Raw genomic sequence first — 26083 nt, 5'->3', positions numbered from 1 at the left:
GTTGCTGGTCATTAAATAATCCCCGCCAGTGGTTCAAACAGTATAGAGAACCTCAATAACAGCTGCCCCCCCAGATGTTCCAGCACCTAAAATGCCTCCAGCACACCAGTGGGAAACTGTAGGTACAGCAGTGGGAACTAGGGACCTACCTCTCGCACTCCCCAGAGCAGCCAGTAGACTAAAATGCAGCTAGTTTGGTTTGTAACTACTTGGCAACTGGCAGATTTATCTGGAAAAACAAGGGGATTCTGGTTGCTGTGGAGCTGGAATGAGGTTGATTTTTGGATAAGAAAAAAGACTTATTGTGTTTTTCATTTGCCAGCTCATACAAATTCTGAATCTTCTGATTTTAGACATGATTTGCTTTGCGCTTCCATCTCTCGGGTCTAATCAGCGAATGATCATTTACCTACTGGCCCAGAAGTTGCAACAGCACTTGTGCCAGGAGGAAGAATCATTCACTAACCCACTGTCTCTCTAGGGGAGAAGGCAGTTAAGTTCATAAAGAAGTAGGATAGAGGACAAACCGATAAATCAAAGATGCAAATTTGCTTGCTTGTAACTTGGGATATCTGCCAGGCCTTTTGAATCAGTAGACTGTTTCTGTGTTGTTTCACTTGATTGTCCTTGGACTTGTGGGTGGAATTATTTCCATTTATAGGAGATCAAGTACAGACTCCAAGTTGCAATAGCTTACTTCAATCCTGGAGAGGGAGAATTTGGCCAAGATCTGGATCTTCAGAGTCCTGTGGAATAAGTCAGCTGCCTCAGTGGGATATGGGACTCTCCAGGTCTGCTTTTTCTGTGGGGACTGCTTTTGTCAGCTCTGGAGTATCTATTTAAGATGTATTTTTAGATGTCTAAATAATGGGGCTTGTTGGCAGTGTCCATGGTAAAATGTACATATTACCGTGTGTGAGGACCAGGATTCAAGCCCCCTACTCCATTTGTAAGGGAAAGGTTTCCTAAGTGGTGGATCAGTGTTGCAGGTGCCACTCCTTCTCTCTGTCTTGCTCTCCTTCCCTTCTCTCTCTCTCCTTCTCTATCAGAACATAAAGAGAAAGATGGCTGCCAGAAGTGCTGGAAGTTGTGTAGGCACTGAGACTCAGCAGTAACTCTAAGGGCAAAAATAATAAATAAATAAATAAATAAATACAAAGAAATAGTTCATTTATTTTTAAATTTTCTTTATTGGGGAATTAATGTTTTTACATTCGACAGTAAATACAATACTTTGTACATGCATAACATTTCCCAGTTTTCCATATAACAATACAACCCCCACTAGGTCCTCTGTCATTCTTCTTAGACCTGTACTCTCCCTCCCAACACCCACCCCACCCCAGAGTCTTTTACTTTGGTGCAATGCGCCAGTTCCAGTTCAGGTTCTACTTGTGTTTTCTCTTCTGATCTTGCTTTTCAACTTCTGCCTGAGAGGGAGATCATCCCATATTCATCCTTCTGTTTCTCATTTATTTCACTTAACATGGATTTTTCAAGTTCCATCCAAGATGAGCTGAAAACGGTGAAGTCACCATTTTTTATAGCTGAGTGGTATTCCATTGTGTGTGTATATATATATATATCACAACTTGCTCAGCCACTCATTTGTTGTTGGACACCTGGGTTGATTCCAGGTTTTGGCTATTACAAACTGTGCTGCTAAGAACATATGTGTACACAGATCTTTTTTTGGATGGGTGTGTTGAGTTCCTTAGGATATATTCCCAGGAGAGGAATTGTAGGGTCATAGGGTAGGTCCAAAGAAATAGTTAATTTCTAAATAGCCAACTAAAGCAGCACCCATTTTGTACTAGAGGTAGAAATAAAAAATATTTGAAGGAGATTAGATTCTTTATGCTCTCATTCATCTATTCATCCACTCACAAGACAAACATTAGGAGCTAAGGTATTGGGTCAGTTCTTGTCACTGCTTTGGGAGTCACTAACCATGTAAGGGCACAATCTCCTTTTTCCTTACTTGCTTTATAGTAACAGAGGCCCCTTTTCCAAAGGGAATTCAAAACAATCACTAAATAGAAAGGTTACCTGCTTGGGAAACTCTCAATATTGGATAAAGGGGCTCAGAAATGATATCAGATTCTGACCATAAGATTATTATGAAAAAAAAAAAAAAAGATTTTTATGGTTCCACTCCAGTTGCTCCTACCCCTGAACTTGTGTAGGTGTGCTCGCGCGCGCGCGCTCACACACACACACACACACACACACACACACGCTTACATACAGGCTCACACATGCACATACAGGCTCACTCTGTCTTTAGTTTAGATATGCTGCCACCAGGTGGTAACTATGTATTTTTGTTATCAGACCTTCAACTTTTTCCCAGTCCTCCTAAAATTTTGTTGTTGTTGTTTAAGACCCCAGATTAAAACTTTATGAAGAAGTAATAAACATGTCCCTGAAGGATAAACTTATACTTATACACTAAATAGAAATTAAGGAATACCTCTCTCTTTGCATATTTTTCAATATCTTCTGGTTATTTTATTTTGTTTTATTTTTGCCACCAGGGATGTTGTTGGAGTTTAGTACTTGAAGCATGATGAATCCACCTCTCTTGGCAACTATTTCTTTAATTTTATTTACTTATTCATTTGACAGAGACAGGCAGAAATTGAGAGGAAAGGAGGAGATGGGGAGAGACAGAGAGACACCTACACTGTTGCTTCACCACTTGTGAAGCTTCTCCCCCGCAGATGGGAACTGAGGGCTTGAACCTGGGTCCATGTGCACTTGACCAGGTGTGCCACCACCTGGCCCCCATTTATTTATTTTTTTTCCTTCTAGAGATGGGAAGAAATGAGAGAAATGTGTTGGTGAGGGAGAGAGAAAAAGGGAGGGAGAAAGAGAAAAATAGAGACCTGCAGCACTGCTTCACTGCTTGTGAAGCTTTCTTCCCTGCAGTTGGAGACTGGGGACTTGAATCAGGGCTGTTGCACATGGCAATGTATGTGCTGCAGGAGGTATGCCATCACCTATCTTCTTCTGATATTTTCTTTTTTAAAGATTTTTTCATTATTTATTTATTCCCTTTTGTTGCCCTTGTTGTTTTATTGTTGTAGTTATTATTGTTGTTATTGATGTCATTATCGTTGGATAGGACAGAGAGAAAATGGAGAGAGGAGGAGAAGACAGAGAGGGGGAGAGAAAGATAGACACCTGCAGACCTGCTTCACCACCTGTGAAGTGACTCCCCTGCAGGTGGGGAGCTGGGGGCTTGAACCAGGATCCTTACTCTGGTCCTTGCACTTTGCACTACCTGCGCTTAACCTGCTGCACTATCGCTCGACTCCCCTGATATTTTCTTATGTAGTTCTTTTGTTCCTGTCCTATTGAAGAATTATACTCTGGTCATTTAACTTGTATAATCAATTCTGTGCAAGGCTTCACTCGGTGATTGGCCACATCGTTGGCACTCTGGGTCCTAAGGGTACTAGAGTCATTTCTGGAAGACCCTATCCACTATGTTCAAGTCAATCTCCTTGTAAATTTAGCTCTGCTCAAATATCTCAGAGGCTTGCCTTCTGTCGTATGCTTTACATTGGCTTGTTCTAGCCCTCCCCCGCCAAGAGAATTGGATCAGTCCAATTAATTTCGCGGGCCTGCTTGGCCCCGCCCCAAGGAACCCCGGGAGAGGGTTCCTGAGTTCCTGAGTTCCTGAGTTAGAGAGTTTCAGAATTCGAGAGTAAGAGAGGGTTCCTGAGTCCGAGAGTTCCTGAGTTCCTGAGTTCGAGAGTTTCAGGGTTACAGAGTAAGAGAGAGTGCCAGAGAGACAGAGTTCCTGGGTTCCTGAGTTCCAGAGTAAAACAAAGAGTGCTTGCGCCGCCGCAAAGAGACAGCAGAGTTCTGTTTGGTGATTAGTTTGTCTTAGTTTATGAATCGTTGTTCCTGAATAAAGAAATACAGCTTCCCTGCCCAGCCGTTGTCTCTGTGTCTCTGTTACCCGCCGTGAAGCTAGACCGGCCTGCCAGAGCCTTCCGAAATTTTAACAACAGCCTTCTTTCCAGTAATGAGAGAGGATACTAGAGAGACTCTTATCTTGCTTCTCGAAACACAAATTCATGCAGGTTTCTAAAATCCAGCTAAGAGACCTGCTCTGCTTCATGCAACTCCTGCCTTGAGCTGTTTTGCACACAACCTCCCTTCCCTCTACCCAATTCTGTGGCCCGAGTTTATGTACTGAACAGAGCTAATTGAACCTGGCCTTACTTTCTGGCTTTCCTTAGCAATCTTCTTGGTAAAGGAATTTTTTTTTTTTTTGTCTCCAGGGTTATTGCTGGGGCTGGGTGCCTGCACTACAAAATCCACTGCTCCTGGCAGCCATCTTTTTTCCATTGTTGTTGGACTGGATAGAGAGAAATTGAGAGAGGAGGGGAAGACAGAGAGGGGAGAGAAAGATAGACACCTGCAGACCTGCTTCACCACTTGTGAAGCGACCCCCTGGAGAGCTGGGGGCTTGAACCGCTCTCCTTGCTCTAGTCCTTGCACTTCATACTTTATGCTCTTAACCCAGTGTGCTACCACCACCTCCCCCCTCCCTTTTTTTGTAGCAGGCTGTTCTATTGCAGTATTTCCCTCACCTGAGCTGTCTGCTTTGTGAGCTGTGTCTCCCTCTGAACTAAGGGCATAATTGGGCCTACTAAAAGACCTGGAAGTCCAGCTGTATGAGGTCTGTGCCCAGAAGCAAGACCATTTGTAAGCAGACATTTTAAGCTTCAGTTTTGCCTCTGGAACATGCTACCTTCCCTCTCTGTACCCTTCTTCCCAAGAAACCTCTCTTACTGTGGCCACTGAGACTCTGCCATCCTCCTGCTATTCCGTCTTGTGAAGACTGGTCACTAGGGCCAAGAGATGCTTTGGGGGCATTGGAGCTGGGTGCAAGGTGTTCCACTGAGGAAGGACCCCTTTTAGAGGCCTGGACACTCCTGTCTTGTTTAGGGCTAAACCTGACCTAGCAGGGCAACTTGAGGAAGCTGCTGTCCATCTGAGAGATGAGGCTCAAGCTACTTCTTGATTCAGAATTGCTTGCAGCTCCTCCAGACCTACAAGTGCTGTGTTGGGAGCCTAAGCCCTTAGCGAAGGCACATCAGGTTGAATGTTTGATAGTTCATACAATTCAATCCCCACCTCCCCACCCCATGCTAGCAATGACCTTACTCAGTAGCATTTCTCTGCTTAAGAAAACCATAAAACTTTTATAAGTTGCTTTTTAAAATTTTTTTTTATATTTATTTTATTTATTTATTCCCTTTTGTTGCCCTTGTTGTTTTATTGTTGTAGTTATTATTGTTGTTGTTGTTATTGGATAGGACAGAGAGAAATGGAGAGAGGAGGGGAAGACAGAGAGGAGGAGAGAAAGACAGACACCTGCAGACCTGCTTCACCGCCTGTGAAGCGACTCCCCTGCAGGTGGGGAGCCGGAGTTCGAACCGGGATCCTTATGCCGGTCCTTGTGCTTTGTGCCACCTGTGCTTAACCCACTGCGCTACAGCCCGACTCCCAAGTTGCTTTTTTTTTTTTTAAAGAACTATTTGTATCACTCAACTCTAGCTTATGCTGGACCTGGGACCTCTGAGGTCTATGCTCTAACAGGGGTGAGAAGCATCCAGACTGTGTAGTACACAGCCTGTGAAATCATGTGGCCTGGCCCTACCAAGACAACCACAGTGAAACCTGACATTCAATAAACCTGGGAGCTCCCCCCAATAAAGGAAAATAGATAAATAAACCTGGGAACTTTGAATTTTCATAGCAACATTAAGTGCTATTTTTGCTTGTTTATTTATTGGATAGAGATAGTCAGAAATTCAGAGGGAAGAGGGAGAGACAGACAGAGAGAGAGAGAGAGAGAGAGAGAGAGAGAGAGAGAGAGAGAGACCTGCATCCCTGCTTCATCACTTGCAAAATTTTCCCCCTGCAGGTGGGGACCAGGGGCTTGAACCCAGGTCCTTGTGCATTCAACCAGGTGTGCCACCATCCAGCCCCAAGTGCTATTTTTTCTTTTTTTTTTTCCCCTTTTCTTTTCTCTTTCTCCTTTTCTTTTTTCCATCAGGGTTATTACTGGGGCTCAGTACTGGCACTACAAATCTACTACTCATGGCAGCTTGTTTTTTTCCTTTAAAGATTTTGTTATTGTTTTTACTTATTTATTGGGTAAAGACAGCCAGAAATTGTGGGGAGAGGTAGAGAGGAAGAGAGACATAGAGACACTTGCAGCACTGCTGTACCATTCACAAAGCTTTCCCCCTGCAGGTGGGGACTAAGGGCTTGAACCTGGGTCTTAAACCTCTGTGATGCATGTGCACCATGTGCACCACTGCCTGCCCCCCCTTTTTTCTTTATATTTTATTTTATGGGACAGCAAGAGGTTGAATGGGGTTGGGGAGGGGAGGAAAGGAAGATAGACACCTGCAGACCTGCTTTACCACTCATGATGTGTTCCCCCTTGCAGGTGAGGAATGGGGGACTTGAACCTGGGTTCTTGCACTTGGTAATGTGTGCACTCAATTGGGTGTACTACCACCCAGCCTGTAGGTGCTAGTTTTTACATTGATAATTTTTCATGGCTACAAATGATGTTATAAATATCCAAATGGCATTTGGTAGGGAAAAAAGTTACCCCCAAGTCCAATTTGTTCCTTCTTTTAGCCCTTTCTTTCATTTCTTTTTTTATTGATTTAATTATGATCAAAAAGAACATGGGATAACAGGAGTACAATTCCACACAATTCTCACCACCAGAATTCCGTATCCCATTCCCTCCCTTGAAAGCTTTTCTGTTCTTTGTCCCTCTGGGAGCATGGACCCAGGATCATTATGGGGTGCAGATGGTGGGAGGTCTGGCTTCTGTAATTGCTTCTCTGCTGGACATGAGCGTTGGCAGGTCAATCTATACTCCCAGCCTATTTCTATCTTTCTCTAGTGGGGCAGGGGTCTCTGGAGAGGTGGGCTTCCAGGGCACATCTGTGAAGTTATCTGTCCAGTGAAGTCAGGTTGGTGTCATGGTAGAATAGCAACTTGATGGCTGAAAAAGCATTAAGATATAAAGCAGAACAAATGGTTTAAGAGTCAGGAATCTAAGGGTGAGACTACAGCAGATGAAATTTGGGGTCTCCATGTTGGAAAAAGCTAGTAGGTCTATTTTAGGTTTATTACAAGGGGCCTATGATTTGACTAGTTTTTACCTGAGCTATTGCCAATGCTAGCCACCACTCCTTAGTCTCTCTGCTCTCAGAATGTCATTCTATTCCCTGGGTTTGTTTGTTTCCTTCTAACCATTGTAATCTCTCTCCTCTTATCTCTCTGTTTCTCTCTTAGTCTTCCCATAGAGCCCCCCCCACTCTGTCTCTTTCACTCTACTCTGTCTGTGACTTTGTCTCTCCTCTCCTGCATGTGTGACTTCTCTCCTACTCTCTGTCTCTTTTTTCTTCTACTTCTTTTATAGTAGGTATTGGGCTCTGCATAAAAATCATTACTGACATGTTCAGCAGAAGCATTCTCTTTTACCTGAGTACAAATGGAAACAGTCAGGTTTCAGGTTCTCGTCACATATTTCACCATGTTATCTTTACTCTGAGGCTCTTTTCTTTTAATTTCTTTATTGGGGAATTAATGTTTTACATTCAACAGTAAATACAATAGTTTGTAAATGCATAACATTTCCCAGTTTTTCATATAACAATACAACCCCCACTAGGTCCTCTGTCATTCTTCTTGGACCTGTATTCTCCCCATCGACCCACCCCAGAGTCTTTTACTTTGTTGCAATACGCCAATTCCAGTTCAGGTTCTACTTGTGTTTTCTCTTTTGATCTTGTTTTTCAACTTCTGCCTGAGAGTGAGATCATCCCATATTCATTCTTCTGTTTCTCACTTATTTCACTTAACATGATTTTTTCAAGTTCCATCCAAGATGAGCTGAAAACGGTAAAATCACCATTTTTAAGAGCTGAGTAGTATTCCATTGTGTGTAAATACCACAAGTTGCTCAGCCACTCATCTGTTGTTGGACACCTGGGTTACTTCCAGGTTTTAGCTATTACAAATTGTGCTGCTAAGAACATATGTGTACACAGATCTTTTTGGATGGGTGTGTTGGGTTCCTTAGGATATATCCCCAGGAAAGGAATTAATTGCAGGATCATAGGGTAGGTCCATTTCTAGCCTTCTGAGAGTTCAGCAGACAGTTCTCCACAGAGGTTGGACCAATTGACATTCCCACCAGTGCAGTGCAGGAGGGTTCCTTTGACCCCGCAACCTCTCCAGCATTTGCTAAAGCTTTTATCTTTTCTGATGTATGTCATTCTCACAGGAGTGAAGTGGTATCTCATTGTTGTCTTTATTTGCATTTCTCTGACAATCAAAGACTTGGAGCATTTTTTTTTCATGTGTTTTTTGGCCTTTTGGATCTCTTCTGTGGTGAATATTCTGTCCATATCCACCCCCTATTTTTGGATGGGGTTATTTGTTGTCTTGTTGTTGAGTTTGGCAAGCTCTTTATTTATTCTGGTTATTACCCTGATGTACGGCATGTAAAGATCTCCCATTCTGTGAGGGGTCTTTTGGTTTGGGTAGTGGTTTCTTTTGCTATGCAGAAACTTTTTAATTTGATGTAGTCCCATAGGTTTATGCTTGCCTTAGTCTTCTTTGTAATTGGATTCGTTTCATTGAAGATGTCTTTAAAATTTATGCGGAAAAGAGTTCTGCCAATACTTCCCTCTAAGTATCTGATAGTTTCTGGTCTAACATCCAAGTCCTTGATCCACTTGGAATCTACTTTTGTATTTGGTGAAATACAGTGGTTCAGTTTCATTCTTCTGCATGTTTCAACCCATTGTTTCCAACACCATTTGTTGAAGAGACTCTGCTTTCCCCATTTAATAGTCTGGGCACCTTTGTCAAAGATTAAATGTCCCTAAGTGTGGAGACTTACTTCTGGGCTCTCAATTCTATTCCACTGGTCAGTGTGTCTATTCATATTCCAGTACCAAGCAGTTTTGATGGCCCTATAATACAGTTTGAGATCTGGGAGTGTGATGCTTCCAGTTCTGTTCTTTCTTCTCAAGATTGTTTTGGCAATTCTAGGTTTTTTCTGGTTCCAGATAGACCTTTGTAGCATTTGTTTGTTCTATTCTCCTAAAAATGTGGTTGGGATCTTGATGGGGATAGCATTAAATTTGTGTATGGTTCTGGGTATTATATTCATTTTGATGATGTTGATTCTTCCAAACCATGAACATGGAATATCTTTCCACTTCTTTGTGTCTTCTTCTATTTCCTTGAGTAGTGACTCATAATTTTCAGTATACAAGTCTTTCACTTCAAAAAAAAAAAAAAACAAGTCTTTCACTTCTTTGGTTAGATTTATTCCTAGATATTTTATTGTTTTTGTTGCTATAGTAAATGGAATTGATTTCTGGATTTCAGATTCTTCTTAGTGTTTGCATAGAGGAATGCCACTGACTTTTGAATGTTCATTTTGTAGCCTGACACCTTACTGTATTGCCTGATGATTTATTAAAGCTTCTTGCTAGATTCCTTAGATTTTTCTATGTATACTATCATGTCATTTGCAAATAGGGAGAGTTTGACTTCTTCTCATCCAATCTGTATCCCTTTAATTCCTTGCTTCTGCCTAACTGCTACGGTAAGAACTTCCAGCACTATGTTGAATAGTAATGGTGGCTGAGGCTCTTTTTTGCTACAAAAGGTACTTCCTGACTGAAAAAAATATTTTTTTGTTTTCTTTTGGCCTGCTTTCAGGGTTTGAGAGCCTTTCCAGAGCCGTCTCTTAGTGTCTGACATTTTAGTGTATTATATACTTAGATTAGGCTTTATATTAAATTAACATCATGTAATCTGGATGAGTTTCCATTGCCACTAAGTGGGCTTGATTTATGTCCCATGAGGAGTATCGTATAGGCGTCTTTGAAAATTCATTATTGCTTTTGACTCACACTTTAATTAAGTGGCTGCCTGGGCTTTCTCTAATCTTTTCTGTCTTTTTCTTCCCAGGAATGATTTTTTTCCCCCTGCTTGACTTCTGAAAACACAGTGTAAACTCTGCAGCTGGCTCTTCCCAGAAGTCTCTGTTGTTGTTTTTCTCTCTATTGAAATGAAAGAACTTTGCACTTTCTCCCCATACCAGCAGGTTTCGGCGAATTTCAGTTTATTTTTAACTGACAAGTGGTGAAGGTTAAGCGCTTAGAATCTGAAGTACAAACCCTTCTGAGCACCCAGAATGCAGGAGTTTATTGTTCTTCTTGTCCTTGTAAGGTGTTCTTTGTCTAGAAACAGATTCATTCCCTTTACCTCCGAAGTTGTCTCTGCATGTCAGTCATGGGTTGCTACTTGCTGTGGGGCTGGTACACATTGGCTATGAATTGAGGGGCTTGAGAGGGTCCACTCACTCACTAACTCCTAATAACTAGGGGATTTTCTTTAATACCACAGAAATTCTATCTGTTATTGCTAGGATTCCAAGTATTTTCATGTATCAGTGTTAATTGTTTGGTTATTTGACTAGAGAGCTTGATTGAAAATGATTCAGAGGCCTGAGAGAATGTTATGATCTGTGTTTTCCTCAACTAAAGAGTAGACTGAGCACACACATTACTGTGCCCCCATCTGCAGGGGAAAAGCTTTTCGAATGGTGAAGCAGTTCTGTAAGTGTCTCTCTTTCTCTCTCCTTCTTTATCTCTTCCTACTCTCTCAATTTCAGGTTGTCTCTATCCGATAAATAAAGATTAAGAAGAAGATGAAGACTAACAGCATAGAGGCTAGGGTGTATATTTTTCTCTTCCAGGTCTAATTCAGAGATACTTGTGTTCAATAAAGTATAAAAATTCTCACTTTTTAATTTTTATTTATTAAAAGGCAACACTGACAAAACCATGGGATAAGAGGGGTACAACTCCACACAATTCCCACCACCAGAACTCTGTATCTCATCCCCTCCCTTGATAGATTTCCTATTCTTTAACCCTCTAGGAGTATGGACCCAAGGTCTTTGTGGGATGCAGAAGGTGGAAGGTCTGGCTTCTGTAATTGCTTTCCCGCTGAACATGGGCATGGACTGGTTGATCCATACATACTCCCAGCCTGCCTCTCTCTTCCCCTAGTGGGGCAGGGTTCTGTGGAATCAGAGCTACAGGACACATTGGTGGGGTTGTCTGTTCAGGGAAGTCTGGTTGACATCATGCTAGCATCTGGTGGCTGAAAGAGAGTATGGGCCCCAGATCACATCAAATCGATGAAGTTTACAGTCAACAATATTTATACCCCTTTCCCATATTTGGGAGCTACTCTCTTCCCTGATCCAGCTTTCTGGTCCTTTTTCCAACCATGACATCATCTCCCCAGACAATAACTTGGATCCACCTGCATATTAGATTTCAGTCTCAGGGGAAAAAAAAAAAAAAAAAGAAAGAAAGAAAGAAAAAAACTAGTATAGCCACAGGCCCTTTGGAATATAACTAAAATATGCCTACTAGCTATCTATAAAATGCTCACTTTGAAAACCTGTAAGTGAAAAGAAAATCAGTTTTGGGTAATGTTATGTGAGGTGTTACATTTTAATTCATTTAGTCACACATCCAGAGGCTCAGTGAGACCAGTGTCTGCACTGCTGAGTCCTTGTATGGGCATCATGTATTTGCATGATGGAGTCCCCTAACTCCTACCCACCCCCTCTCCCCCCCCCCCCATATCCCTTGCCAGCCCACTATGGGTGAAAATTCATTGCAGACTGATCGCACTGATGTTTGGTTCTATTTGTAGTGGCCAGAAAAAAAATCCCCAAATCTGTGAATATGCTAAGTTACATGGCAGAGGGGAAATAAAGTTTAAGGTGGAATTAAGGATGCTAAGCAATTGACCTTAAGGTAGAATATTCTGGATTATCAGGGTGGCCCATTATAATCACAAGGACCCTAAAAGTGGGGAAAATAAAGAATTAGAAGAGAGACCAGGGGGTCAGGTAGTAGCATACCCAGTTGAGTACATACTTTACACAGCACTAGGACTCAGGTTCTAGCCTCTGCTCCCCAGTGGGGAAGAGTCATAAGTAGTGAAGCATTACTACAGGTGTCTCTTTTTTTTCCTCTGTCTTTCTCTGTCTCCTCCTCCTCTCTCAATTTCATTCTGTCCTGTTTAATAAGAAAGGAAGAGAGAGAGAAAGAATGAAAGAAAAGGAGGAAAGAAGGAGAGAGAGAGAGAGAGAGATAACCTTGGTGGTACACCATGGGAGGGACTCAGTTCAGCTAAATTTCCTAACTGACATTGCTGGTTTTATAAGGAATGAAGGGTAGAGAGACAGCACAATGATTATGCAAAGAGACTTTCATGCTTGAGGCACCTAGATCCCAGGTTTAATTCCCAGCATCACCAAAAACCAGAGTTTGGGCTGTGCTCTGACAGACAAACAAATGAACAGCTTAGTGCCAAGGAACCAGAAGTGTCTTCTAGGCTTTGGAAAACGTGGGAAGACAGTCCCACCCATAGAGCTTCCAGAAAAGGATATAATCCTATGAGACGTTGGTTTGAGCCCAAGGTGATGCTTTTTAGACTTCTGAATAACAAAAATGTTAGTTTTTATTTATTTATTTTTATTTATTCAGCAAGATAGAAAAAGAGCAAGGCTTTGCTCTGACACACATGCCTCTGTGTTTGTAGCTACTCAGTTTGTGATGTCTTGTGATGGCAACAACAGAAAATGAACATACCATCTTGCTCGACTCAATATAATGTTAACAATTGATATCTAGTGTCTGGCCTATTGCAAATATTTTATAGGAATTGTCCTAGTTGTCCTAAGTGGCAAGTACTATTATCTATCTTCCGTTGAGAGATGGAGATACCAAAGTGTAGTGATAGATACAAAGTAAAGTAACTTGCCTAAGGACACAGTACTAACCCATACTGGTAACCACTACCTCAGACCATAATGGTGACTTACTTTGGTCCCTCAGGAGCCAGTCTCCTGGGACTGTATTGTTTATTGAGTTTTGGTCACTAATTTTCTCTGACTTACCTTTACCCCCTGGTTATAGATCATTTGTCTCCTGCCCATGTCAGGACCTTTATTTCTGGTATACCTGGAAACCTCCCTCTTGCTTCTGTCTTCTTCTTCTAGCATTTGCCCTTCTTCTGTAGCCAGTCAACAGCGTCAGGTTGAGCCTGATGTAAAGTTTCAAGACCTCCTTTGAATCTGGAGAGGTGGCAGTTGTTGACTATGTGGGTCATAGTCTGTCTGTAGCCTCAGGGGCAGTTTGGGTCGTCTCTGGCTCCCCAGCGATGGAACATAGTGGCGCACTGGCCATGGCCTGTTCGATAGCGATTGAGGAGGGCCCAATCATAACGTGCTAGGTCAAAGCCGGGTTGACGCTTGCAGGGGTCTGTGATGAGGTGTTTGTTCTTTTCCTCAGCTGACTGCCAACTCTGTTTCCAAGAGTCTGGAACAGAGAAGTTCAGTGTAGGCGTAGGGGACCAGATTGGGTGACGAGACGTCAAGTGTTGGACAGGGTGGGCGAAGATATCCGCGTATATTGGCAGGTCCGGTCGAGCGAAGACGTGGGAAATGAACTTAGATGATGCCGTATCCCGACGAATATCTGGCGGGGCGATGTTGCTAAGAACTGGCAGCCATGGAACCGGGGTGGAATGGATGGTTCCAGAAATTATCCTCATGGAGGAATATAATTTGGAATCGACCAAGTGGACATGGGGGCTACGGAACCATACTGGGGCACAGTATTCTGCAGTGGAATAGCATAATGCCAGAGATGATGATCGTAGTGTGGAAGCACTCGCGCCCCATGAGGAGCTGGCCAGTCTTGCAATGATGTTATTCCTCGCGCCCACCTTTGCTGCAGTTTTTATGAGATGTTTGTGAAATGACAGAGTGCGATCGAGAGTAACGCCAAGATAGACTGGCTAGGCTTCATGCCGGATTCTCATACCGCCAAGCTGCACATTAAGCTCACGCGAGGCCGAGGCATAGTGTAGATGGAAAACAGATGATACCGTTTTTGCAGTGCTAGGGATTAATCGCCATTTTTTACAGTAATCAGATATCAGAGACATGTCTTTCGTGAGTGTTTCCTCGAGGATGTCGAACTTTGATGCCTGAGTTGCACAGCAGATGTCATCGGCGTAGATGAACTTCCTTGAAGAAGTTTCTGGGAGGTCATTGATGTAAATATTAAATAGCGTAGGAGCCAGAACAGAGCCCTGGGGGAGGCCACTTGAGACAAGTCTCCATCTGCTAGACTTGTCACCCAGATGCACCCGGAATCTTCTGTTTTGGAGAAGAAACGATATAGTGTTGGCCACCCATGGAGGCAGGCATCTTGAGATCTTGACTAGGAGACCACGGTGCCAGACCGTGTCATAGGCTGCTGTGAGATCAACAAAGACAGCACCCGTCTTATAATTCTTCTGGAATCCATTTTCAATGTAAGTTGAGAGGGCCAGGGCTTGTTCGCAGGTAGATCTTCCTGGGCGGAAACCAGCTTGCTTCTGTCTGTGACCTTGTCTCCATCATGTTCTTCAGATCTTCCTTCACAGCTTTAAATTTTGTCCTTAATGTCAGCCTCTACCTGTCATGCTGGCTGCATGGGGTCAGGGCAGAAGGGATTCAAGTGCTACTGTGATTACCCCGTTGGTGTTCATTGCAGTGGTGTGATGGTTCTCAATCAGGCACAAGGTGGGCATGGGACATCCGGATCTGGATCACAGTGGCAGAGGGGCAAAGAAGCCTGCCTTTGTCCCAACTCAGACCCACTGTTCAGAAATCACAACCAAGAAAATGTCTAGCAAGTTTTGTATGTGTGGCATATTTCCATACGTAATTCTACTGGGAAAAAAAAGTTGCAGTGTGGTGGGGCCAGCGGGGTGCCATAGTGGCAGTGTTCCTGCCTTGTGCGCAGGAGGCCTTGAGTTCGATGCTCAGCAACATGTGAGAGTAACAGCAGTGAGTAGATCTGAGCTTCTTGGATAGTGGAGCAATGTTTTGCTCTTTCTCTTACTCATAAAAAATATATATAAGGGGACTGGGCAGTGGTTCAGGAAGTTCTCTTTGCAAGTGGTGAAGTAGGTTCACAGGTGTCTGTCTTTCCTCCTCTCTGTCTTCCCCTTTTCTCTCAGTTTCTCTCTGTCCTATCCAACAGCTGCAGCAACAACAACAATGGAAATAAATGGCCTCCAGGAGCAGTGGATTCATAGTGCATCCTGGAGGGGGGTCAGCAGTGGAGTTCAGGCATGAAACCCTGTGTGCAGTTTCTGTTGAGACCTAAGACCTGATACCACATTACAAAAGAAAAGGTGGGGGGTATGACACTTTGGTCTTAAGATTCCTCCATGCTTTAAATACATTTCCATATGAAAATATCCATCAGATGAGCTGCTTAACTAGAAATTACAATACATATTTGAGAATTTGTATGGAAATTAAGATATTAGAATTAATTCATCAGCATATATTGCTCTGAAGGCAGAAGACTTGGTTTAATAAGAAAAAAAAAAAGCTTTTTTTCTCCTTCTCCCCTCTCAATTTCTCTTTATTATATCTAATTTAAAAAATTTTAAATAGACATTATTTATTTATTTGTTGGATAGAGACAGCCAGAAATTGGGGGGGAAGGATGTGATAGAGAGGGGGGAAACAAAGAGATAACCTGTAACCACTCGCAAAGCCTTCCACCTGCAGGTGGGGACCAGGGGCTCGAACCCAGGTCCTTGTACATTGTAACATGTGCTGAATCAGCTATACCACCACCTGGCCCTTATCTAATTTTTTTTTTAAAGGGGAAAAAAATGGCCTCTGGGAGTGATAGATTCATAGTCCTGGCACCAGATCCCAGCGATAACCCTGGTGAGGAACAAACAAGAACATTAGCTTTAGCCTGGGTGTTGAATTTAATGATGAAGATAATAGGGACAATGATGTGGCAATCGCAGCTAGCATTCCTTAACCCATCCCATGGTCTAGGCCCTGCACTAAAGCATTTGGCACATTTCTCAGTTGGGACACAGGACAAACCTATGAGAGACGTGCTATTAGCATCACATCGTTTGATGAGCAGGAAAAGAGAAGCTGAGAGGATCTAAATAACTTGATCCAAGATAATTGTGGGCAATGAGTGAATAAAACAGCTGTCATTTCTCTTTCTGCAGTAGAATTTGACCTTTGATTGACTTCCTAGTTCTGCTTCCGTGGTAACCTGATAAGAGCCAAATGTCAACTATGTTTCTAGGCAACATCGCGTATGACAAAAAGATTAAAATGACCCCTTAGAGGTTGGCCAAGTACTTAAGCAGCTGGGAGGAGATGTAGGTGAACTCTGGACATTCACTCCCCACTTCCAGCTTCCCTGAGGGCCATGATGCTGGCAGACTGTGGGTCCTATGTGTGTCTGAATGGCAGTAGGATTTAAAAGTTTACTAGGTGTTGGGCCAGTGGGTGGAGCAGCTCTGAGGCCTGAAGTGGAAGAATGGGAATTGGAATCTATTTCCAAAGCCTCTTACCAGCCTGCTGGCCATCAGAAAGGCTCACAGAGGCTAATTCACACTAAAGTTACAGGGCTGATACTTAACAGAGCCTAGTTTATTCCACCTCCCCAACTATACTCATAACTACCAGTTAAAGTATGACTATCAATATGGTAATAAGATCCAATTCCAAGAATGGTTGATTTAGCCCTGTGCTGGGAAATTGTGCAGATGCAGTCACATCTGCCATGTTGTCCCCTCAGGCTATTGCTAGTTCCCACAAGAGTTGGGACATTCTCGGAGCGCCTGGTCCGCCATGTTGTGCCCTCAGGGCATTGTCAATTCCCCATGATAGTTGGAGCGCTTTGTTTACTCCTCCCCCTTCCCATCCCTGCGAGAGCTATTATCCTACCCTGGAGTGTTTTGGTTACTCCTCCCCCTTCCCATTATCCTATCCCCAAGTGCCTTGTTTCCTAGCCTTCCATAAAAGCCCTTCTTCTTCCGTCCCTCGTTCTCTTGCCCATTTGGTGAATGGAAGGGTGTGGCACATAGCAGGAGGCAGCCATTTTGGCTAGCTCCACGTGGCCTGAACTGCTGTGCTCTCACCCAACTCTGAGGTGTCTGCATGAATAAAGAATTGTGTTCCCTCTCCTCTCCGGATCTCCTCTCTCTCTCTCCTCCGCGTCACAGCCCGACACCTGGTGCCCAACATGGTGTCTACTCATGTTCCAGTACCAAGCAGTTTTGATGACAGTGGCCCTATAATATAATTCTTCTTCTTCTAGCGTTTGCCCTTCTTCCGTAGCCAGTCAACAGCATCAGGTTGAGCCTGATGTAAAGTTTCGAGACCTCCTTTGAATCTGGAGAGGTGAGATCTGGGAGAGATCACAATGCCTCCAGTTCTGTTCTTTCTTCTCAAGATTGTTTTGGCAATTTTAGGTCTTTTCTGGTTCCAGATAAACATTTGTAAACATCTTTTTCTGTTTGCTTGAGTAGTGACTCATAATTTTCAGTATTCAAGTCTTTCACTTTTTGGTTATCTTTATTCCTAGATATTTTATTGTTTTAGTTGCTATAGTAAAAGAAATTGATTTCTGGATTTCATCTTCTTCTAACTTAGTGTTTGCATAGAGGAATGCCAGTGACCTTTGTATGTTAATTTTGTAGCCTGACAACTTACTATATTGCCTGATGATTTCCAAAAGCTTCTTGCTGGATTCTTTAGGTTTTCTATGTATACTATCATGTCATCTGCAAATAGGGAGAGTTTGACTTCTACTCTTCCAATCTATATCCCTTTAATTCCTTGGTCCTGCCTGACTGCTCTGGCAAGAACTTCCAACACTATGTTGAATAGTTATGGTGATAGTGGGCAGCTCTGTCTAGTACCTGATCTGAGGGGAAGTGAGTATGATGTTGGCTGTAGGTTTGCTATATATAGACTCCACTGTCTCCAGAAATTTTCCATCTATTCCCATTTTTTGTAGCGTTTTGATCATAAAGGGATGTTGTATTTTGTCAATGGCTTTCTCTGCATCTGTTGATATAACCATGTGGTTTTTGGTCTTGCCTTTATTGATGTGGTAGATCATGTTGATTGATTTACGCATATTACACCAACCTTGCATCCCTGGGATAAACCCCACTTGGTCATGATGTATAATATTTTTAATATACTGCTGTATCTGTTTGGCTAGAATTTTGTTCAGTATTTTAGCATCTATGTTCATCAGAGATATTGGTCTGTAGTTTTCTTTTTTGGTTGTGTCCCTGTCTGCTTTTGGTATCAAAGTGATGTTGGCCTCATAGAAGCTGGAAAGGGGTATTCCAGGGTCTTCAATGTTCTAGAAGATTTTTAAAAGTAGAGGTATTACTTCTTCTTTGAAGGTTTTATAGAATTCATTTGTAAAACTATCTGGTCCAGGACTTTTATTTTGGGAAAGTTTTTGATAACTGTTTCAATTTTCGTTGGCTGTGATGTGCCTGTTCATATTATCTAGTTCCTCTTTAATTTTGAAAGTTCGTAGGTATCTAGGAAATCATTCATTTCTTCCAGGTTCTCTAGTTGGTGACATATAGTTGTTCACGGAAGCCTCACATGATATGTTGAATTTCTGCAGTGTCTGTTGTGATATCTCCTCTTTCATTTACAATTCGATTTATTTGGGCCTTCTCCCTTTTTTGTTTTGTGAATCTGGCTAAAGGTTTGTCATTTTTGTTCACTCTTTCAAAGAACCAACATTTACTTTCATTGATCTTTTGTATATGTATTTTTTTTACCTTGCCAGTTAAGATAGAGATTGCCAGAATAGATTAGAAAAACCCATAGTAACATGTTTTTCAACTGAAATATTAGGACACAGATGTTTGAAAGCATATGGATAGAAAACTTATGGTTGTTTATTAATAGAATTGTATTAATACTAGGCAAAATATGTTCCAGGGCCAAAAAAAATTTACCAGGGTAAGTCCAGAATGTAAAATTGGTTCAAATTGGAAGTTTATTGTTTCTCTTCATTATCATATTACATAGATTAAAGGAGAAAAATAAACATTTGGTCATTATATTAAATGTAGAAAAGTTATTCAACAATATTCAGTGTGTACTCATGGTAAGTAATAGAAAGGATTTTTTTTTTTTATTTTTTTTTTTCCTCCAAGAGGATTTTTTTTTTTTTTCCTCCACGGTTATTGCTGGGCTTGGTGCCTGCACCATGAATCCACGCTCCTGGAGGCCATTTTTCCACCTTTTTGTTGCCGTCTCATTGTGGTTATTATTGCCATTGTTGAGTTGCTTTGTTGTTGGATAGGACAGAGAGAAATGGAGAGAGGAGGGGAAGACAGAGAGAGAGAGGGGGAGAGAAAGATAGACACCGCTCGTGAAGCGACTCCCCTGCAGGTGGGGAGCCGGGGGCTTGAACCGGGACTGCGCTTTGCGCCACGTGCGCTTAACCCACTGCGCCACCGCCCGACCCCCAGCCAAGAGGACTTTTAAAACTTGATAAAGGCAATTGCTAAAATAGCTAGCTCTCCTCAAAAAAAAAAAAAAAAGCCACCTCTCAATGTTAGTGGAAAACCATTAACAACATTTACAATAAGAAATGGGGTGGGGGGGGCAATGCTGGACAATAGTGCAATGGTTAAGTGCACATGGTGCGAAGCACAAGGACCAATGCAAGGATCCAGGTTCAAGCCCCCAGCCTCCTACCTCCAGAGGGGTCACTTCATAAGTGGTGAAGCAGGTCTGCAGGTGTCTGTTTTTCTCTCCCCCTCTCTGTCTTCCCCCCCTTTCTGAATTTCTCTCTGTCCTATCCAACAACAATAGCAGCAGCAACAATAACAACAATAACAGCAACAACAATGGAAAAAAGATGGCGTCCAGGAACAGTGGATTTGTAGTGCAGGCACCAAGCCCCAACAATAACCCTGGAGGCAAAAAAGAAAAGAAAAAGAAAGAAAGAAAAGAAAAAGAAGAAATTGGATAGGGGGCCTGTGCTAGTTACATTTTTAAACTTTATGCTGACTTGTAATCCTAGCCAAAGCTCCAAAAGTGATTTTTTTTAAAAAAAAAAAATCTTCCTTCTGAATTATTTATATTTTTTGTGGAAAAAAGTCATTCATAATGCTGTCTGAATATGTGAAGTTTTAAAAAATGGAAGTTGTGGCAGGACAGGCAGCAGTGCACACATTAAAATGTGCAAGAAGCTGGGTTCAAGCACCGGGTCCCCACCCTGCAGGAGGAAAGCTTCATGAGTGAAGAAGCAGGGCTGCAGGTTTTTCTCTGTCTCTCTCTCTATCTCCCCACCCTTCTCAATATATCTCTCTTTATCCAATAATAAATAAATAAATAAATAAAATCCTTACTATTAAACTTCTACTTTTAAAAAAGCACAAGGCTAAATTTTACTCCTAAAATGCCTACTTCAGAGTACTAAAGAAATAGGACACTGTTGGTCACTCAGGTTTGAGTGGACTGTTCTGTGAGAGTTGATTTTCACACATAAGTTTAGTGTAGATAGATTTATGCTTTATAGTGAAAACCAGAAGTCAGTGTGTCTTTTCCTTATAAATAACCAATTGCATGGTTGGCCTAAAGAATTCTTGCTGTTGTTGAGATGCCACTATGCTGAAAAAATGAATTTTTTTTTTGCCTCCAGAGTTATTGCTGGAGCTCAGTGCCTTCCCTACAAATCCTCTGCTCCTGGAGGCTATTTTTCCCATTTTGTTGCCTTTGTTGTTGTTACTGCTCTCGTTGCTGTTGGATAGGACAGAGAGAAATAGAGAAAGAAGGAGAAGACAGAGAGGAGGAGTGTAAGATAGACACCTGCAGACCTGCTTCACTGCCTATGAAACGACCTCCCTGCAGGTGGGGAGCAAGGGGCTGGAACTGGGATCCTTATGCTGGTCCTTGCGCTTCACGCCACGTGTGCTTAACCTGCTGCAAGCTACAGCCTGGCCCTGAAAGAACAGATTCTAGTACATTCTTTTAAACTGTTGGTTAATGTTCCATTGTTTGAATAAACCACATTTTATTCTTTGTTGTTCCTGCCCCCCCCTTTTGCTATTATAAGTAGTACTATTGTTGTATGTGTTAAATTTTAGCATATTCTTTCAAGTGCTGATGACATATCTGTACCTTTTGAGTTCTGTGATCCAGGAGAGACCCTGTGGGTTGTGAAGGTTGCACAGCTTTATTTAATTTATTTTTGGTTTAAATCTTTTTAAAAATTTATTACTGGATAAAGACAGAGAAATTGAAAGGAAAGGGGAAAGATAGAGAGGGAGACAGACAGAGAGATAGATACCTGCAGTACTGCTTCACCTCTCATGAAGTTTTTCCTCCCAGGTAGGAACCAGGGACTTGAACCTTGGACTTGCATTGTAGTGTATACACTTAACCAGGTGTGCCACTGCCTGGCCTCTAACACCTTTATACCCCACACTGACTGGATGTCCTTATTTAGTAAATAAAGTGTTGTGTGTATGCATGGATACTTGGATGCTGGAATGGATGGGTAACATAGGTTAATTTTTTTTTTTTTTTTTTTTTTACCAGAGCACTGCTCAGCTCTGGGCTTATGGTGGTGTGGGAGATTGAACCAGGGACTTTGGAGCATCAGGCACAAGAGTCTGTTTGCATAACCATTGTGCTATCTACCTAAACAAGGTTAATCAATTCTTTTGCATCTAGGTCTTTTGATTTGCCAAGCCTTGTATATCAAATCTTCTCATTCATATGGAAGAACAGCATAAACACTCTCGTTCTTATCCTTTTCCCATTTAGATGTTGAAATGCTTCAGGCCACCGCATCCAATCCAATCCCTGGAGACAGTTTCTCTCGGGCCACTAAGGACTCTATGATCCGCAAGTTTTTAGAAGGTGAGTTGCAGTGGTGAACAGGGAAGTAAAAAGAGGGAAAGGAAAAAACAAGTGTAGGACGTTTCTGGTTCCATGTAAAGATTGCTCCACCCAAGGAAAGGGCTGACGTGCTTGGTATATGGTGTGACTGAAGATGCTCTGTCCCCCATCAGCTCTTCCACTGGCCTCTAATAGGTAGACCACAAGTGTCCACCATTGGTGTCACTCATGGGTAAGTAAGTTACCTCTGGCAAAACTTCTTTTATTGCTGCATATTTTTATGTGGCACCATGGAAAGAACTAGAGCCTTGTGCATGTATGATGCTGCTGAGTCACCTCCTGCTTGAATTTTTCTTCTCTTTTCTCTCTCTCTAGAGTGGGAGAGAGAAAGAGAGAGTAACATCAGAGTACTGCTCGATCATCTAGCGGAGCTCCCTAGGTGCTGCCCATAGTGTCCCCATGTGGGGATTGGACCAAAAAATCTGAAGCATGATTCAGCCACTTCCAGGGTCTACTTTTTTTTTTTCCTTTTGATGTCCTTGTTGTTTTTTTATTGTTGTAGTTATCTTTGTTGTTGTTATTGATGTCGTCGCTGTTGGACAGGACAGAGAGAAATGGAGAGAGATGGGGAAGACAGAGAATGGGAGAGAAAAAGAGACACCTGCAGACCTGCTTTACCGCCTGTGAAGCTACTCCCCTGCAGGCAGGGAGCCAGGTTCTGGAACCTGGATCCTTATGTCGGTCCTTGCGCTTTGTGCCATGTGCGCTTAACCTACTGCTCTACCACCGGACTCCCTACTTTTTTTTTTTTTTTTTAAAGAAAACACACAAGTCCATCTTCATTTGACTAAATTTAATGAGAAGCTAGTGTGAGCAAAATATTATTCTGGGTGTTGTGCTGGGAACATAAGATGCAATCAGTGCCCTCAGAGGACTTTACTTTCTGGTGAAGGGATGGGATGTAGGGGACATACATGAACATCATTAAGTTGAGATTCTTTTGGATAGTGGTTAAGAGCATGGACTCTAATCTGTACTCCATTCTCCTTTCAGCTAGCTGGAGAAATTTGGGCCACTTCTCTGGGCTTGTTTCTTTTTCACATGTAAAGTCATATGGATGAGAATTAAATAAACTGTATAAGTTGTACATTAATTTATCCAACTAATTAAATAGTATAAATAAATTATACCTAAGTCCCCAAAGCAAGATTGCACATGTAATAAACATGTAATGAGCAAATAAATTTATTATGGTTATTATTCTCATTATTAAGATTTTGGGTAGTGGATGCCAAATTATATAGATAATTCCCTTTTTAAAATATGTTTTATTATCTTTATTTATTGAATAGAGACAGCCAGAAATCGAGAGGGAAGGGGTGATAGAGAAGGAGAGACACCTGTAGCACTGCTTCACCACTAATGAAGCTTTTCTCCTGCAGGTGGGGATTGGGTATTTGAACCTGGGTCCTTGAAATTTGTAACATGTGTGTTCAACCAGATGTGCCACCACCCAGCCCCTAGATAATTCAGTAACTCTGTTCAGTCACTTATAGTTTATGATAGTCTTTTGGCCACGTAAGTATAGAAAGCAGGGTTCTAAGAGGACAGGACTCAGAAAGGGAAAAGTAATTTTGACAGTAAGGGATAAAGAAAAATTCTAAAACAGTGGTAGACAAATCACAGCCTGGCCAGCCAGCAATTGAAAGTTTTATCAACTTTTTACTTTTTTTCAAAGAGAGAGAGAAAGAGACTGAGACCACAGCACCTTAAATTTCCCCAGTGCCATAGCACTCCCATGTGGTGCTGAAACTTGAACCTGGGCTGTGCATGTGACAAAGCTGGTACCCTACCAGATGAAATCTCACTGGCCCTAGAAAGCATCTTTAGTGGAATAAGCAGTGATTTTTTTCAGTTAGCATTGTTTATAGGTGCTTGAACAGGGCAGAACTGAATCATTGCCATTGTGACTTTGGCCTACATATCTGAAAGATATACTATATGGATCTTTAAGAAATGTTTGCTGACCTCTTCTCTAAAGTATTTCCCTGTGAAAGGAGACCTGGTAAACCAAGCCAAACCAAGGGTCAATCACTTGGTTGGTCCCTGGCACGAGTGGGAACATGTATTAACGCTAAAGATGAAGTTCCCTTACATGTTCTTTAATGCAGTCCTGGAGATGGAACCCAAGGGTGGGGGCAGATGGTGGTGCACCCAGTTAAGCACATGTAGTACTAGTGCAAGGATTCATACAAGGATCTGGGTTCAAGTCCCCGGCTCCCCACCTGCAGAGAGACACTTCACAAGCAGCAAAGCACGTCTGCAGGTGTCTCTCTTTTTCTCTCCCTCTACTCTCTCAATTTCTCTCTGTCCTATCCAACAAAATGGAAAAAATGGCCACCAAGAGTGGTGGATTTGTAGTGCTGACACCAAACTCCAGTGATAACCCTGGAGGAAAGGGGGGGGGGAGAGAACAAGAACATAGAGGCAGGCGTATATACATTCTTTTCTGTGGAGCCCCCTCCCTGGCCCAATATTTGTTTTTCTTTTCTTATTAGAGAGTGAGAGTGAGTGATCGAGTGAGAGAAAGAGCACAAGGCACCGCTCCATTGCCCATGGAGTCCTACTTGCCTTGTCTTTATTTCTCCTCATATGGTATTGGGGATCAACCCCAGGTCTTATGTGTGAAAGGTATGAGTTCAACTACTGAGTCTCCTATCCAGCTCCAATTTTGCTACTTTCATGATTTCTTCTCAGATTTTCTCTATTGGATTTGGTTTTGTACCAAAGCTAGTTGAAGTGACTTGCACAGTATTCATTCAATGCTTGCTGCAACTTTGAGAGATAGGTATTAGTACTTTAATTTTGCAGCTGTGCAAACTTTGATATAAAGAAGTAAAATGACTTGCCCAAAGTCTAGTAGCCAGTAAACTGAGTGTGGAAACCTATCCAGCCTGTGGCTTCAGAGTCACTGCTCTAACCACTGGTGGTACACTGCCATCTTTCTATTTTATTTTTATTTATTTTTTAAAATTTATTTATTTATAAAATGAAAACACTGACAAGACCATAGGATATTTATTTGGGGTTCAGTTCCCACCACCAGAGCTCCGTATCCTATCCCCTCCCCTGATAGCTTTCCTATTCTTTAACCCCGTGGGAGTATGGACCCAGGGTCATTATGGGGTACAGAAGGTGGAAGGTCTGGCTTCTGTTATTGCTTCCCCACTGAACATGGGCGTTGATGAGTTGACCAATACTCCCAGCCTGTCTCTCTCTTTCCCTAGTGGGGCAGGGCTAGCCATAGGTAGTATAAATTGCTAAAAATAGAATTGCTGCATCAAAGGACATATTTATGACTTTGATGAGTGATGCCAAATCATTCTTCTCTGATTTTCTACCAAGACACATTCCAATCAGGAGTGTCTAGGGAGCACTTGGAATATTACTTCCAAATCAAAATATTACATGTGGGCTTAGTCTTCAACACAGATAAAGTTTGAAACTCCTATGCCCAGCAAACATTGATACCTGATGTGATCCCAGAGGAGGAATCTTTGGGGAACCTGAGTTCTGAAGCATTCATCTGGGAACCACAGACCTGGAACTTAAGGAGTATGGAGAGGGCATCATGAAGAGGAGCTTGGACCAGGTGGCCAGGGGCCAGGCTCTGAAGGCCAGTCAGTCCACCCACCCTGATTCATGTGGCCTTCAGTTTGACAGGACCAGGGGAGCTAAGCTAGTCAAAGATTTTAAGGGGGGAGTCGGGCAGTGGCGCAGTGGGTTAAGCGCACGTGATGCAAAGTGCAAGGACCAGCGTAAGAATCCCAGTTCGAGCCCCCGGCTCCCCACCTGCAGGGCAGTTGCTTCACAAGCGGTGAAGTAGGTCTACAGGGGTCTGTCTTTCTCCCCCCCTCTGTCTTCCCCTCCTCTCTCCACTTCTCTCTGTCCTATCCAACAACGATGACTTCAATAACAACAACAATAATAACTACAACAATAAAAAAAAAAGATTCTAAGGAAGGATAAATTACATGACCCTCCCACAGTAAAAATGCATCACCTTACACATAATAGACTCAGCAGATATTTACTGTTTAATGAATTCGTTCATTTTTTTCCTTCTAAAATTACAAGTACTTCTTAATAAATTCGAAATATGTGAGCAGACATTTGGAGAATAGTTACATATATTTGTTTTGAGTAAAA

The 26083-nt window shown here is 42.3% G+C and overlaps 1 protein-coding gene across 1 annotated transcript in view; it reads left to right on the top strand.

The window, feature by feature from the left end:
• PIK3AP1 (phosphoinositide-3-kinase adaptor protein 1) overlaps positions 1-26083 on the top strand; it is a 217479-nt gene that overhangs the window by 147497 nt on the left and 43899 nt on the right. Inside the window, exon 9 of the mRNA XM_060192851.1 lies at positions 21800-21895. Within this exon, the coding sequence (XP_060048834.1) occupies positions 21800-21895 (96 nt within the window). The remainder of the gene's footprint in view (positions 1-21799; positions 21896-26083) is intronic.

The sequence above is a fragment of the Erinaceus europaeus genome, chromosome 1 (genome assembly GCF_950295315.1).
Source record: "Erinaceus europaeus chromosome 1, mEriEur2.1, whole genome shotgun sequence".
In the NCBI taxonomy this organism is placed as follows: domain Eukaryota; kingdom Metazoa; phylum Chordata; class Mammalia; order Eulipotyphla; family Erinaceidae; genus Erinaceus; species Erinaceus europaeus.
Note: the sequence above shows the minus strand (reverse complement) of the source record. Positions and strands in the feature narration are given on the sequence as shown.